This window comes from Lycorma delicatula, chromosome 5 (assembly GCF_047948215.1).
Source record: "Lycorma delicatula isolate Av1 chromosome 5, ASM4794821v1, whole genome shotgun sequence".
In the NCBI taxonomy this organism is placed as follows: Eukaryota; Metazoa; Arthropoda; class Insecta; order Hemiptera; family Fulgoridae; genus Lycorma; species Lycorma delicatula.
In genome coordinates this window covers 64,460,323-64,476,415 of record NC_134459.1, presented here as the reverse complement: position 1 = coordinate 64,476,415, position 16,093 = coordinate 64,460,323, and the positions used below count along the sequence as shown (strand labels likewise).

Here is a 16,093-nt window from a genome sequence, read left to right as displayed (position 1 = left end):
TTTGGAAAGGTTTGTATTGTTAATTTTGTGAATGGAAATACCATTATACTAAAATTTTTAATTTAACATCATCATAACATATATAGCTTATTTTTATTTATTTTATTATTTTATTAATATAAAAGTATTATTTAAATAACCATTTTAATCAACAAAACATCATAAATCAATAAAAAAAAGAAAATGTCATGGACATTGAAAAAAATTAAGCCGGCAAAAAGTATATAAAATTTTTTTTTTCAATCAATGGTGATGTGTAATAAAGAGAGAAAGAATATATACAGAGTGCAGAAGAATCGACTAAGAGGTTAGAAGGGGGTCAATGCTCAGGCAGTGGTGGGGGTAGGCATGTGCATGTGGTCTCCCTCTGATAACCCCATTTCAGTAGCCAACATGACTTGGACTAAAGCACATCGTGATTTTACCATGCAGGTGTATTTTGTTGTGAATCTACGATCACAACACAGAGCTTTTCAGCCGATGGTTCAACATTCTGCACAATAATGCTGTTCTTAATGTGAACACAACTCATTCAGTCCTAGGTTAGGCAGTTGGAAAAACCTGTTAGCACACTTAAGAAGAGGTACACATGGTCGATGCAGGTCTGTCAGAAAATCTGCAGCTGGTGAGAGCAGCAACAGATTACTGAAGAAGTTAATGCAATACTCCATGATATGTGTGAATGCGCTGTAAAAGCTTCAAAGATTATCTCCAACAGAGTGTTGCTGCAAACGACCACAACCTTGAGAACATTATTTTCAAAACTTAATGATTTTTAAAATTAGCAGTACATAATTTACTGTACTCTAATTTTAAAAATAAAAACATTTTTTCTTTATACACCCCCATTACTCTTTTATAACTCCTCAAACTGCTTAATTGGTTTTGCCGTACCATGTATTATTACTGCAATATAGCTGAATTTATTCACATTTAATAGAAATAAATTATTTAATACAATGATAAAGATCTGATAATATAATACAATGATGATAATGAGTCCAAGACCTATAGGGAGCATGGCAGTATTACAGCACCACACACACTCAACTTAAACAGGCCTATAACCTATAATAACAGTTGAAATTACATTTTTCAGAATAGGGACTATTTAAATACAATTGACTAATTTAAGCTGGAATAAGGACATATGTTTAAAAAAAATAAATCTAAAAAATGGTTTTTGAAATAAATGGAACATTAAAAATAAAAGTGCAAACTACTCTTTTTTAATAACTTTGTCAACCCTTTGTCAATCTATTACACAGGAGTCCTATATTCTTCTTTTTTTTTTAATGTTTTGCAGTCTGTTACAGTAAATAAATTGCATGTTTCATCATTGTAAATAAATAAAATATAACATTATCAACCAGAAAATAAACTTTTATCTTAGGTACTATGTACTCTAACTTAAATCAGAGATAAGTCTAAGAGATCAGATTTTGAAGTATTTATCGATGCATCAGCAAATTTTTTCTATAAAATGACAATAGAGAAATCACTTTGGACATAAAATTAGGATTATTTATAAAATACAACTTGTATGTAAAATAAGATTCAAGTTTTCAAAAACCATTTTTTTTCTTAAGATGGATCCACTAGAAAATGGATCCATCAGTGCCATGGATCTTACCAATGCCCATGCTACAGTTCATTCAACAAACTAATTTAATTAAAAGTGAATATAAATATAGCACAAATAACTAGGAATCTATAAACACTTTTACCCAGAATTCTAATTCACAGACTTTTTTTAAGAAAGGAATTTCTAAAGCACAATCATTAAATTAAAATTTGAAAATAATCTCTATACTGGGGTCTACTCTTCTCCAGATATTTACCAATTACATACTACTTACCTGAATGATATCAGAAAATATATTTACTACTCTATTTCAATCAACAGTCTACCACAAACAAATATCTTTTTGCAAATCATAATAATATTTCTAAATTAGATATAATACTATATAAAAACCCGATGTAACGACAAAAACTCTTTAGTTCCAAGATACTTAAAAAAGAAAGTGCTGTATGTAAGGTAGTTCATTATGATACCAGCAAAGAAATAATTTTAAAATATCTCTGAATAAAAGTGAAAATTTTGTAATTGATCTATGCAAAAATAAATTATGGTTTATTACCCCAAAATGATTTCATAAGAAAAAGGTTATTACCATGAACAGAGTAAAGTTTTTAAACATCTAACTTTATAAAAAAAGAGAATTATTAAGATGAGTGCAGCAAGTCTTAATAGATTGTAATATTTTCTAAATCTTACAATTTGAATACCATAAAAATAAACCTTTATGATTTTTAGAACCAGGAAGTAATAATTAATTTTTCAAACTTATCTAAAATGACAAATAATGTGCAGATAGCAAGAATATGTAATAAACAATTAAGTGCAAGTAGCATTAAAAAGTAAATACTTATGTTCGTCTTCATATAACTGCTCATTTTATTAACTTATATTGTATAACTGAGTACTCCCTTAGATGTCACAGTTTTTATATGATCATCAGGTTTATGGTATATTTATTTATTTCACTAGAGATAGTATGGCCAGGTCGTACCCCTACCAATGGGTTTCGAAGAAGGTGTGAACATAAGATTTCTAGTTCTCAGATCCCTAACAGAATCAGAAGAAACAAAATCAAGAATTAGTCAAGAAAGACCAAATACGAAGGAACTGTGACAAGTTCCTGCCATTAGGCAAGTACTGTGACAAGTATATTGTAGATGAAGTATATGAAGTGTGCAAGAAAAAGGTTTTTGTTTAGTTGTGTACTGTATAAATTTCTATTGTGGATAAAATAAATGAAGTGTGCTGTGTTCACATTTTGACTTCACCGAAGGTCGTCAGTGGGCCCTCTGCATGGACCCATTCAGTCAGCTCACATGAAAAGTAAGACAAGTCTCTGAGAAAATGATTAATGTTTGTAGAGAACAGTACCAATATCTGATGTTATTCTTTAAACCATTAGATAACTGACCCAGCCAATTTTCATGGAAAACTCTATCTTACAAACCACCTCACCAGTGTAATATTTAGTTCATATTTAGTGTTGTCTAGTCAGCTGAGAACCTCACATACTCAAAGTTTCATTAAAAAACAAATAGAGCAATATACAAGAAAATACAAATACAGGCTATATGCAAGAAATGTAACCAGTGCATTTCCAAGGGTGACTAAAACACAACAAAATCTTTTAGAACATTCAACATGTAAAACCTTTTGTGAATGTATCACTTTTAAATAATTTCTTTCGTTTTATAAAACTTCCTACTGAACAATAAAAAACAAAAATAAACAAGGCTGAAAAGAATTCAGTCAGCTCCTTATTGATGTAACATGGTACTGTTGTTAGTAGCGTAAAATTTGATATTGAGGCATAATTTCATATTGGGGCAGCCCTACAATTTAACTGTTTCTTAGTATAATAAAGACATCCCAACCCCATAGACACCCACCTTGTGGGGATTCCAGTTGCCACACCACTCCTTCTGTTCCAAGCCTTGAGGGGCTTTACCGGAAGTTGTCTTTAGACCCTCTAACTGATTATAGCTCACAGACATCAGCCAGGCCTCAGTCAGGATGCCACTGATGCAAATGCCTTGGCAGACATTTACATCAGCCAATGCCTTTGCTTTAGCTTTCTTTCAGACATCTTCACTCTTCTTTTCCTACTCTGTTTAAACACCTTTAACCGATCTACGTAATGCAAGGAAACTTAGGAAACCAGCCACTATCAAATATTCCCCACAGACCCTCCAATTAACTTGGGAGATCCAGAGAGGACTTCACTCTCTCAAGTTCTCTAACTGCTCTAGTACATTCGGCCTCATACCAGGTACACCGTGTCATCAACTCCACAATCCAGGCATGGACCTGAATCTACTAAACAAAACCTAGTCAATCTCTCTTGAAAACCACCATGTCCGGAAAGGAATTGTGTAATATATTGATTGAGGGAAATCCGCCTAACTGCGCAAATCAGACACAATTGGAAATATGCCATGCATATAACGACCAACAGGGGTCATCCCAAAGATGTAAAACCCTGGTTTTCAATTTCCCGCACACATTCCAAAGTAAGAAGACCATCCAGTTTGGAAATATAAGGTTCCTTATGTTCTATAGCAAGAGTATCTATCAGCTTAATGCCAGCAATAACACAGACTACCTCCCATGACAGTCCTGTAACCACTGACAACAGCCAACAGAAGGAAATGCTGGGCCCTTAAAAGAATGTCCCTATAGCATCTAAAGATCATGCAATCAGCCCAGACAGGCATACATAACATAACATAATAGCCTCACTTACACCCTCATAGAAAAACGCATGGTATGGAAATTCAACCCCTTCATCAGGACGGATAAATCTGCGAATTCCAAAAAAAGACAGCAACAGCCTTCTTGGCAATATATTGAAGGTGTTCCTTAAATCAAGATTCTCATCAAGGATTACACCCAAATATTTCTGAGCAGAAACAAGCCTAATGGGAAGGCTGACCACTGAAACCCATACTCGGCACTAACTGGTCAGCTGACCCTTCAACAGTGTGGTTTTTCTGGACTAAAAATCAACTTATGCTGAAGACTCCACAGCCTGAGAATCTCACATGCACAAGGAGTTCGGAGTTCTATCATCCACATAAGTAATAATGCGGCAAACACTAGGCAACCTCAACCGTAACATAGAATCGAATTCAATTATCCAAAGAAGGGGACTCAATACACTGCCCTACAAGCACCTTCTGGACCAAGTCTTCCATATTTCCAAGCTGCCATCACAGAGGGCGACAGTTTAATGGCTGAAATAACTTGAAAGAATCTTTATTTCATTCCATATACAACTATGTTTCTGGATTTGAAACAAGGCAGAGGGCTACCATAAATTATTAAAAGCCCTGGAGATATATCCAGAAAAACACCAAACACAACCTAAATATACGGGAGGAAGCAATATTCACCACCTTCAATATGGCATCTTCCGAACCCTTGCCGGGCCGGAAGCCATATTGGCTGTCCATCAGTTAAGTGCTCAGTAGTTAACCTAATAACAATAATATGGAGATACAAAACTTTCTCAAAAAACTTTCCAATTACAGGCAAGAGCGTTAAAGGCCAATACGAAGAACTAACAATAGGGTCCTTGTTGCCACCCTTAAAAAGCAATATCAATTCTCTATGCTTCCAATATGCTGGGAAATATCCAGCAGAAAGCATCCTATTAGAAACCCTAGTCAGGGGACCGAGAATCACAGACAACGAACAAGCAAGGAGTTCCACCGTGATATAATCATAACTGGGGGCTTTATGTCGTGCCATACTGCAGACCACCTGATGAACCTCTGCCTCGGTAATCTCAAGAGGCTGTAACTCAGCGATTTCTCGCCGGATACATTGGTGATACAAAGTCCAGCCTCAGTAAAATCAGAAAGCAAATCATTAAACAAAATATGGCGGACCCTATCTTTGTCTATCACAACACCATCCTGAGTTGAAAGGGGTGATAAAAGGAATCCTACGCTTATGTCCAAGGTCTTTATTTCCTTGCTCCTCAACAAATTAGTGCCAGAAATTATGCTTAGAGGACCTAATATAATGATAGTACCTGGCCCTCTCCCTGCGATAATTTGCAAGTAGAGCCATGTGCTGACCAGGATCGCGCTCACATTGTGCAACTCTCCTGAGTAGACACACAGACTGCTTCATCACAGTAAAACCCTGAGTCAACCAGCCTGCTACACGTTCCCAGCCAGAGCCCTGGGTAATGCAACTACCAGCAGCTGCTACCAGCACAGAAGTAAAATTTCTGCCAGGTCATCCAATGGGAGCTCTCATTCAGGCTCTGAGAAAAGACTTCAAGCCGGGACTCAATAAGATTAGAAAATCTAGGCCAATCCGCTCTCCTGAGCAGAACAGGAAAATGTCTTTCAAGAACATCGTGCAGTCCATCCATCAGTTCAAAAGGTATTAGTTGATGATCACTAGAGCAATCATCAACCACAGATCACAGTCCAGGATCCTACCAGGGATATGAGGTGTGTGAGAAAAGTAATGAGATTTTTACTTATCAAAGTTTTTATTTTCTTCAAACAACAATTTTATATTTTTCAAACAATATTATTATTACTGTTGTTGTTTTTTCAACAACAATATTAGGATAATAGTTCCCTTGGGCAGCTATACACTGGCGGAGTCGTTGTTCCCAGTCCCGGTAGCAGTGCTGGAAGGCTTCAACTGGTAGGGCTTTTAACTGGTCGGTCACAGTCTTTTAAATGTTCTCAGAGTTCCAAAATGAGATCCTTTTAAGACATGATTCAATTTTGGGCAAAGGAAAAAGTCACAAGGACTCCAATCAGGTGAATAGGGGGGCTTGAGGAACTGTAGGAATGCGCGTTTTGAGGTCAAATATTCCCTGATGGAAATGGCCGTGTGACACGGGGCATTGTCATGATGAAGCATCCACTTGTCTGCAATGTCTGGTCTCACGTGAATCACTCTTTTTCTGAGCCTTTCAAGAACACCTTTGTAAAACACTTGGTTGACAGTTTGTCCTGGAGGAACAAATTCTTAATGCACGATACTGTCAAAAAGCAAATCAGCATGGTTTTGATCTTTGATTTGCTCATTCAACATTTTTTCGGTCCAGGAGATGACGGAGTGTGCTACTCTTCGCTTTGCCGCTCTGTTTCAGGATCGTACTCAAATATCCAGGATTCATCACCTATGATCATGCGATTGAAGAATTCTTGGTCGTTGTCAGTCAATCTTCTCAAGAAGATCAACACACATGTTTCTTAGACTGTCCTTCTGTTCTGTTGTGAGGTTTTTTCAGCACCAATTACACACAAACCTTTCGCATGTCCAAATCGTATGTCAAAATTTGATGTACGGTGAAAGAATTTAAATTTAACTGTTCACTCATCATCCTTATTGTTAAACGACGGTCTGATCTCACAAGAACCCTCTTACGCTCAATGTTTTTGTTAGATTTTGAAGTTGAAGGTCTCCCTGAGCGAGGTTGATCTTCAACGTGTTCTCGGCCTTCCAAAAATGATTTGTACTAATGGAAAACTTGTGCTCTTGATAAGCAATGTTCCCCATAGGCCTGCTTCAACTTTTCAAAGGTCACACTTGCGGATTCACCAAGTTTAACACAAGACTTGATTGCACAACGTTACTCTAAATTCCAATGCTCCATTTTCGTAAACACAACTTCACTGATGGCGCTGTCAAAAATAATGTGTCAGCTGCATGTAGTTGAAACTTGTATTGAGCATGTGGAAGGGATGAACAAACTGATCTAACACAAACTGGTAGACACAGCGTTGCCAGATCGCTTGCAGTGTTACCAATCTCATTACTTTTCTCACACATCTCGTATTTCTACCAATGGTAATTTCAATATTAGTGCTACGAAAGGCCCTCCGTCTATCGACCATGCCAATGTAGATGGCCAACTGGTCTACAACATTAAAGACCTCAACAAAATCATGCTGCGCAGTGAAACCTTCAACCAATTCATCACTAAAATCAAAGATCCTACCGTTGCAAAAAAGCAACTTCGCATTAACATCAGTGCCTATAAGGATTAAACAATTGCCTATCAATCTAAGGATCCTATCCCATCTTGCCAGATGTTCCTCAGTAGGATCCCTAAACTGAAAGTATGAGCTGACAACAATCAAGTCCTGACCATTAGTAACAAGCGTGATCACTACATGATGTGTGTCAGAAGCCTGTCACACAAAGACACTATCAAGCAATCTCCTACACAGGATGGTAGACATGCTATTATGTCCTACGTAAAACTTTTTCCCACCATAAAACCCTGGCAGATCACCCTTAATCACATACAGATGCTGCAGGAAAATAACATCAAGGCTTCATCGCTCAACAATTTAACCTAACTAAACTTGGACTACATAAGCACCCTGGGCAAAGTTGACCAAACTTAACCATCAAGAGATTTAAAGTATAGCTCAGCTGCCTAAAAGTATCAACTGCATTCTCTACTAGCAGCTGAGCACTTATGATTCTTCCACAACCTTTTGCAGTTCACGTAGGTCAGAGCCTCTTACTTCTGTGGAGAATCATTGCATGCGTGGCCTCCTCACCACAATGGCAAAGACCGGTGTAAATTTACAAAATTTGGCTCTGTGGCCATACCTATAGTACTTAAAACATCTTTGTACATCAAAGTATTCTTTGACCAGACAGGATCAAAAAGTCAACAAATATACCCTCAGATGTAAACCTCTGAAAGAGACCAGCACTTACCTCAAAAACTCCATGATATCTTTGGGCATCACACTTACCAGTTTTAAAGACCAGCCTACATTTTCGCCTAAAAGCAGCTTCATCCAAATCAGTGTTCTGTTCCCTTATTTGGGTCAGAACATTGGCATCAGAAAAACTGCGGTCAATCTCATAAATAATGATGCGGGGCCTACGCATCCTTTTAGGGTCAACTTTTACATTCAACTGTTTGACAGCCGAAGACTCCATGATCACCCAGTCTGTCTCTATGTTGTCTGCAACTGCAACTAATGCTTTGCTGGTCTCTGTAATGTTTCTAATTTAAATCCCTTCCGACAATAGTGAAGGGCAACCTAAAGGTCCTTTTTCAATTGACTACTGGGTACAGTCACGCCCTCAGTCTTATTAACAAAAATAACCTCAGGCTTTTTAGAAACTTTACTAGCTTCACATCTTCCCCTGACAACTTCAGCATACCGTTTAAGTTGTACTAAGGTCAAGGCAGACTTTTGGATCACTGTGGGCCTCTTCGGGCTTGGAGGCAACGTATTCAAATCTTTTTACCAGTGCAAAGAACACTTCCTGAAACAACTTCAGGTAGGGTAAAAATCTACCCCAGGTAACTGAACAAGTTATCCAATTCGGCATGAATTTCATGGGCAAGTAGGGCAGAACTGCTAGGTCTGCCCCTAGCCAGAAGGAATTCATCAACTAAAAGGTTAACTTCTACCCAGGTGGATACTCCTACATCTGCCACCAAGCCTTTATTATCAGAGACTTAGGAGATCAAAGAATAAGATCTGGCCTCCTCGTCTAGCCAGACTTCCTGCCTAACTCTTGATTATCTGTCATGGCTGGAGATACCCTGACCTGACAATCTGCGAATATAAATGCTCACTGTCTTCCTTCTACTTATAATCTTGAGCAAGCCCACAAATGTGACTACTACCCACCGATGCTGGATCAAATATATGAAGTTCAGAAACTACCATGCAGTCATGGATTATGTCCTTCATTCTTAAAAGAACACAAACAAAGGGAGTAACCCCTTTACTTGTTACAGGGTCTTACAACCAGAAGTTGTTGCCACTCTTTCGCCGCAATGAAGTGGTGCTTGAACAAATCATACGCCTTGAAACTGATGAAATTGAAAATTCATGGTTTTTCTTAACTATTTTTTTTTTCAAACAAATATAGTAACATTATTTCAGTAAAAAACCTTAGCCTTTCTCATGTGCTTAAGAAAACTTCTTATCTGCTAGAATGTTTCTCTTGTACTAAGCATCATATTAAATTTATACACACTGCATTATAAAATTCTGCATCATGTAACTAAAAAAATAATTAAATAATGACAAATAAACAATTACACACAAATGTATATTTAAAGTCTGGGGGGGAGAATAGTACAGTAATATTATAAATTAATTATAAGTAAACACTTTTGTTTTTTGGCTATAATCACAAATTTATTTCAAACCATGACTTAAACTCACAAAATAATAGCACCACAAGTAACAAAAAGAACTGATAAAAATGATTTAATCATTTGTTTTCTATAAATAGGTTCCAGCCTAAAATCAGCCTTCAAGAAGTAGAATTCAAATGTTTATTTTTCAGGATTCATTCCTATATGTCTATTTCTAAACGAAACTGATTCTGGTTAAGAATATTAAGAAACAAATTTCAGTATTTTTAATATATATTTACTTTGTCTATTGTTTAATACTAAAGGCTTGATATCTCAAAATTTATTAATAAACTTAGTCTGGAAATTATTAAATGACTCTCTTTCGAAGTACCTTTTCTTCTAAAGGACTTTAAAGAGCTAACTAGCAGCATTTTGTTCAATGAAATTTCAGTAGCACTGTTGTTAATGGAGCCATCTTAAAAAGTTGAGAAAAAGTACTGAATATACAGAGTAGTTTACATTTATTGGTTTAATGTGATTTTATGTCAAATTTTGTATTATAAAAAAAGAATTCACATACTTAAGTATACTGACATCTAGGTTTTTATGTGGTATGTTACACATTATTATAAAATGTTGCATATTAGTCATAATAAGTCTTTTGTGAAATCTCTGTCTTATTTCTATGAGGTGATTTGTAAAACGTATTCTGTTGTGTTTTATAGTGTCTGTCTACATGTACCCTTTATACCAATGGGCAATATGTGTCCAGTCTGCCCAAGTAATTTTGCAGTTTAATTTTAATATTCCCAACTTGGTGTTATTATAAATTCATATTCTACTTAATTATTATACAATCTTGTAAATTCTATTTTAAAAGTGATAGTAACAGTCTTTCTTTAAAATGTAAACAATTTTGTATGACTATTGGTTAATGCATGTTAATGTTTCATAACTTCTGCTGCTATTTATGTTTTCCATTTTACTCTGTATTTATGTAAATTACTTTATATTATGATGTCGTCAACATTAGTCACTGACATCATACTCTTATGTAAAAGATTCCAAAATGCAATGGATGTGTTTTTGTTCAACATTTTATATAATATTTGTCTGTAGTGAGGGTACAATTATTAATCTGTCCCAGTGTTTTATTGTATCGAATTCTCCAAGGTAGTTGCAAATTATGCATTTAGTTGTTTGTTCTCTGCGAAATAGTTGGGTGTGGTATGGATAAGTGTATCAATTAATGAGGATTTTTTGAAAATTTTAAAGATGTGTTTGTAATTCTGGATAAAGTAAGGACAAGAAAATTGAGTGATTGGTTGGTTGTGTTCATATTCTGCAGTGAGGTATAAACTGGGAGTGTAATTTGTTGATGAATGCAAGGAATCTGTAAGTTACCTTATGGGTGTTTCTTTATCTAAGAGTAAGATGTCAATAACGTAGCAATTTTGATGATCAAAATGAATGTAAAATAATTACATAATTTCAGAACAAAATAAAAAAATACCTAGCGCAGAAAATACATAACAACATAACCAACAGCCATACACAATAACCAATAAAAAAGTTGCTGCAATTGTTTCAGAACAAACAAAATACAAAAGATCATACAGAATATAACAATAAAATAAACAAATGACAAACATGGTAACCCAGGAATATACAAATTGCATTGCAGTGATTTTACTAACTACTTCAATGGGCAGATTGAATGCAAATTTACTTGCATAAAAAAGGAAAACATACTATAAACAACATACGAATCAGCAAATCAATCCTAGAAATAGGACTCATATAAAAGTACATTAACCATAACTCCAGAGATGTGATCTGAATCACTAAAACTCAATACAATAAAACTGAAAATAAGAGCATACAGACACAAAATTAAAAAAAAAACATCACTTACACAAACACAACATAGATAATAGTATATTGTTAAATTATATACTTTTGAGCTTTCCTATGTAGATGAGTGTAATCAACAACGCTATTAGTAACTGCGCTTAAGTTCCTGCTAATTAACTTCAAAAGTTTTTTTGAAAGAAAAGTTAGTTACTCACTTTAAAGGTGTTATTTCCTTTTAAACTATTTTGTTATATTATGCTGAATTGCATACTTAATTACTTAGTTGAACTATTAAATCATAATTCAAGTTTATAAATCCTTTTCTGATCTTATTCTTAAAAAAGGAAACATAAATAAATGAGATAACATTAAACTTTAAATAATATGATCTGAAAAAGTCATTTAACAAGTTATGGGACTGTTTAAGTTGACAAACAACATTTAATTCTATACAATCAAGAATTAAAATTCGGACATGCAAGTAGAATATGGTAGTTTATTTTTAAGATAAATACTAATCAGACAATTAAAACAAAGTCTACAGTTCCAGAATTTTATACAAATCGCAAAAAACTTCATTTACATTGCTAATAAATAAAACCAACATTCTTTAAAAAAAATAAAAGTTCTCATCTTAAGTGTACATCTCAATCAAACGTTGATTATATGCTCATAAATTTCAACTGAATTAGAAAAAACTATTATTAATTAACATTACTTACTAACTTCTAAGTAAAAAATTTAGATTATGTTGGGGTTGTATTTCATGACCAGTGTTATTATTCGTAAAATGTATTACATGCTCCTGCCCATTTCCACTATTTTATAAAGGAATTATTTAACAAATAAACCCTTAATTAGAACAAATATCAGAACAAAAATTAACACACAAAAATAATCAAATCACGAAATTATGTATATTTAAAATGATAGTAGTAGGTAAAATAATTAAACAACGTTGACGAGGTTAAGGAACAATGTTTTAACACAAATTGTAACACAAAATAGTTTTAAAAATGTTACTCACATTATCTATAACTACAGGTTGATTTACAATTACATCGTAAGGTTCCATTCTAATCCTATATTTGATTGAAAATTTAAAAAATTACAATTAATCCAATGCTGTGCGGTTAGAAGTTGAAATCACTGATGGAGAAAAATATTGTATCGAAACGTCATACTCATCGATAGTAACTGTCTTACTTTTCGATTGTTCATCTCAAAAATATTAAACCTAGCTTCATAGATTAAGTTCTGAAATACTTAAAAATAAAAATTTCTGATTAAATTTAATTTTTTTTAAAGAATAAATAAAATTAAACATTTTTTTCTATAACATATATAAGAGAATTTTTGAGTAGAGATGTTGGTTACATTGACAGAATTTGTCGTCTGTTATGTTTTATGTTTTTGTGCAGCATTGTTATGTAGTTGAGATATATGAAAATGGTGGAAGAAGATAGAAGTCAGTGTCGTGGTCTTCCAGTAAATTTTCTTCCTCCAACCCCTCCAGGACTTGAAGCTCTTTATTTAGCATGTCGTCAGATTTACAATGATCAACCTAATCCTTTACAAGTTGCTGCCCTTGTTAAATTCTGGTAACAATATTTTGATATTTCATTATAGGTTAATTTTTTTAAAACTTTTTTGTTAACATGAAATTACTTCTGAGTCAGTTTGAAAGTTCTCATGTAAATAAAAACATTCAATGCGTTTTATTGTAATTGTAATGTTGCAGGGTGATTTTTTATTTATATTTCTTTATAAGGTTCATGTACTTCTTTGTGTTGCGTGAAGGAAACCATTCTTTTAATGTAGAAGTGACATTTATATAAATTGAATGTATAATCTGGATTATTATATATTGTGTAAAGTCTGGATTATTTTAAATAAAGATAGTTTTTTTAAATACAAGGAATCATTAATTTTTTTCACATTAAAACTAAGAAGTTATGCATTAGATTTTGAAGATTATTAGATATCTATTATCTTCAGGTTATTCATCTCGTTTTTAGCAATGCTGTGGTTAAAGTTTAATTGTTGAATGTTAAGTTTGATTTATGATGTCAACTTTTAAGTACTAATTATTTCCCGTTGAATCTGTATAGTACACTTTTATATTGGTCAGTTGTAGATTGATCACAAATTTTCCATGGTACTGATTTTTGAAAAGAGAATTTTGTGCTATTTAATTAATCTGTTTGCATTTGCTCCCAGAATTTTCCACAATTTGATAAAGGTTTTTTTTTAGTTTGTCGAATTCAGTTTGTGTTAGATTTTGATTTGTGTATGAGACCTGTAATAATTTCCATTCTTATTTTCATGTTGGAAAGGTATGAATGTTGTCAAAAAACTGAAAATTTATAAATCTCAGTTCCTCTCAAAATGTATTATGATATTTGTACCTACTTCAATGTTACAACATTTCAGTCCTAATAAGACTTACGGGACTATAAATAATATAAATGTTAAAGAACCAATGTACAGTTTTTATGTATGATTGTTTACATTTACTTTTTTAAACATATCTATTTTGTATTTTATAATTTGTTTTTTATATTTATTATTTATATTATAATGATTAATTTACATAATGTATTATTATCTACTGATCAGAAAAAAAAATTTATTTATATGATTGTTTATGTTAAATACCAAATACTGCTTTAACAATAAATAGAATATAATTAATTACTGATGATAGCTGCTGACTGAACATAACTAAATTTGATTTGAATGACCAAACTAATAATTTGTTTGATAGTTTAGGTACACGGAATTTTATAAACAATACTGTAATATATTCAAAAAACTCATTTAATATTGAATTATGCCAAAAGTAAAACTAAACATTCTAAATGTCCTTGTGGAGAGTGTTAATATGAATATCAATTATTTATATGAGTTTTTTGTTGAGAAATGATCTTGGTTACATGGAAATGTACAGATTTGAGTATTCAGCAATATAGGAATATACAAGATATGTTTTTAAAGTAAGTTACTGTTTGGAAATTTAAAAAAAACAAGTACACTATTCTTAACAATTTTATTTTTACATGAAAGCCTGTACTAATCTCCCTTTTTACATAATTGCCACCAATATTAAGGCACTTGTCATATCATGCAACCAGCTTTTGAACACTGTCATCATAGAAGTCTGCTGACTGACTTAATAACCATTGCAACACGGTCGCTTTGACACAATCAACATCGATAATTTAAGTGTTCCGTCATAATTCCATTGACAACACTTCTTGAAACTTGAGGAAACTCTTCAGATAGCAAAGAAATCATAAAGCGTTTGTTCTCTCTTACTTTTTTGTCAACTTTCTGCACCAAATCTTCAGTAATGACAGTAATCATCGTCAGTAATAACGTCCATTCCATTTTGGCAGCCATCTTTAAAAGCTCTAACCCATTTTCATATCATTCCATTGCTCATAATATTTTCTCCATACACTTCACTGATCTGACGATGAATTTCAGCTGCTTTCACGCATTTAGCACTAAGAAAACAAATCACATCACGTATTTCACAGTCTGTGTGATTCTCAATCAGCAGAGGCATTTTAAATACTCACAAACAAATGTAAACACGTTCAAATATTTTTGTAATGGCGTCTGCCTTGCCAACAGATGCGGGTACACAGTGCACATGTGTAGAGGCTGACTGCAGCATAGCAGCTGTGGAATTTCAAAATAATACTTACGTTAAAAACATGCCTTTTAATAAGATCTGGCAGTAAATGGTTCCCAACAAGTGCCAGAGCCTCCTGAAAATCATAAGTTCTAAATATGACATAGATTCATAATTGCTGGAGGAGGTATGTAAATTATTATTGAAGAGGAAAATGTGCATGATTGAGGTAAATAAAGGTATGAAGAGGTAAATGATCTTAATGAAGTATATTAAAAACTTTAAACAATATGGTTTAATTGAAGGAGTTGAAGAATATTTAAAGTTGCAACAAAATTATTTCCATCTAAGAAATATGACAAATAAGGGAAACATTAATCTGAGAGCAAAATTAGTGATAAATGTGAAACTAAAACCTGTATCAAATATTTTCATAAAACAAAACATTCATGTGAAAGAAGTATACCAAATGTACAACTCTCAATAATTATAACAATCCACTGACAACCCAAGCAATACACAAATTGTTTAAGATGAAATAAAGATTGAATTAGGGAGATGATGCTTTTCCCCAGCCTTGAACCATCTGATATAAATAAAGATAGTAATAAAATTTAATTATTGTTAAATCAAAGAAAGAACAAGAAAGGAAAATTATATTATTCAAGAAGTCAATTAAAGTAAAATAATGAACAATTTTATAGTGGAAACAGTTATATTTACTCTGTAACCAGTTGTTTTCTTTACTAGTCCAAGGTCTTTTATTGTATAAATATAGAACTACTGTATGGGAAATTTCAATTACTTAGAATTGGAGAGCAGGTTTTAGCTTGTAGAACTTTTTTTTGACAGTATCTAGCAATATGTTGCAGTTCAACAAGATATGACTAACATTGTAATTGAGATGGTATCGCAT

The 16,093-nt window shown here is 33.3% G+C and overlaps 2 protein-coding genes across 2 annotated transcripts in view; one reads left to right on the top strand and one right to left on the bottom strand.

Annotated features, from left to right (window-relative positions):
- The window catches only part of Arp1 (Actin-related protein 1), a 43,147-nt gene extending 30,439 nt beyond the window's left edge, over positions 1–12,708 (bottom strand). The window contains exon 1 of the mRNA XM_075366297.1: positions 12,565–12,708. Coding sequence (XP_075222412.1) covers positions 12,565–12,612 — 48 coding nt within the window. The 5' untranslated portion in view covers positions 12,613–12,708. The remainder of the gene's footprint in view (positions 1–12,564) is intronic.
- A 225-nt stretch (positions 12,709–12,933) lies between these two features.
- The window catches only part of Su(fu) (suppressor of fused domain protein), a 35,531-nt gene continuing 32,371 nt past the window's right edge, over positions 12,934–16,093 (top strand). The window contains exon 1 of the mRNA XM_075366295.1: positions 12,934–13,138. Coding sequence (XP_075222410.1) covers positions 12,981–13,138 — 158 coding nt within the window. The 5' untranslated portion in view covers positions 12,934–12,980. The remainder of the gene's footprint in view (positions 13,139–16,093) is intronic.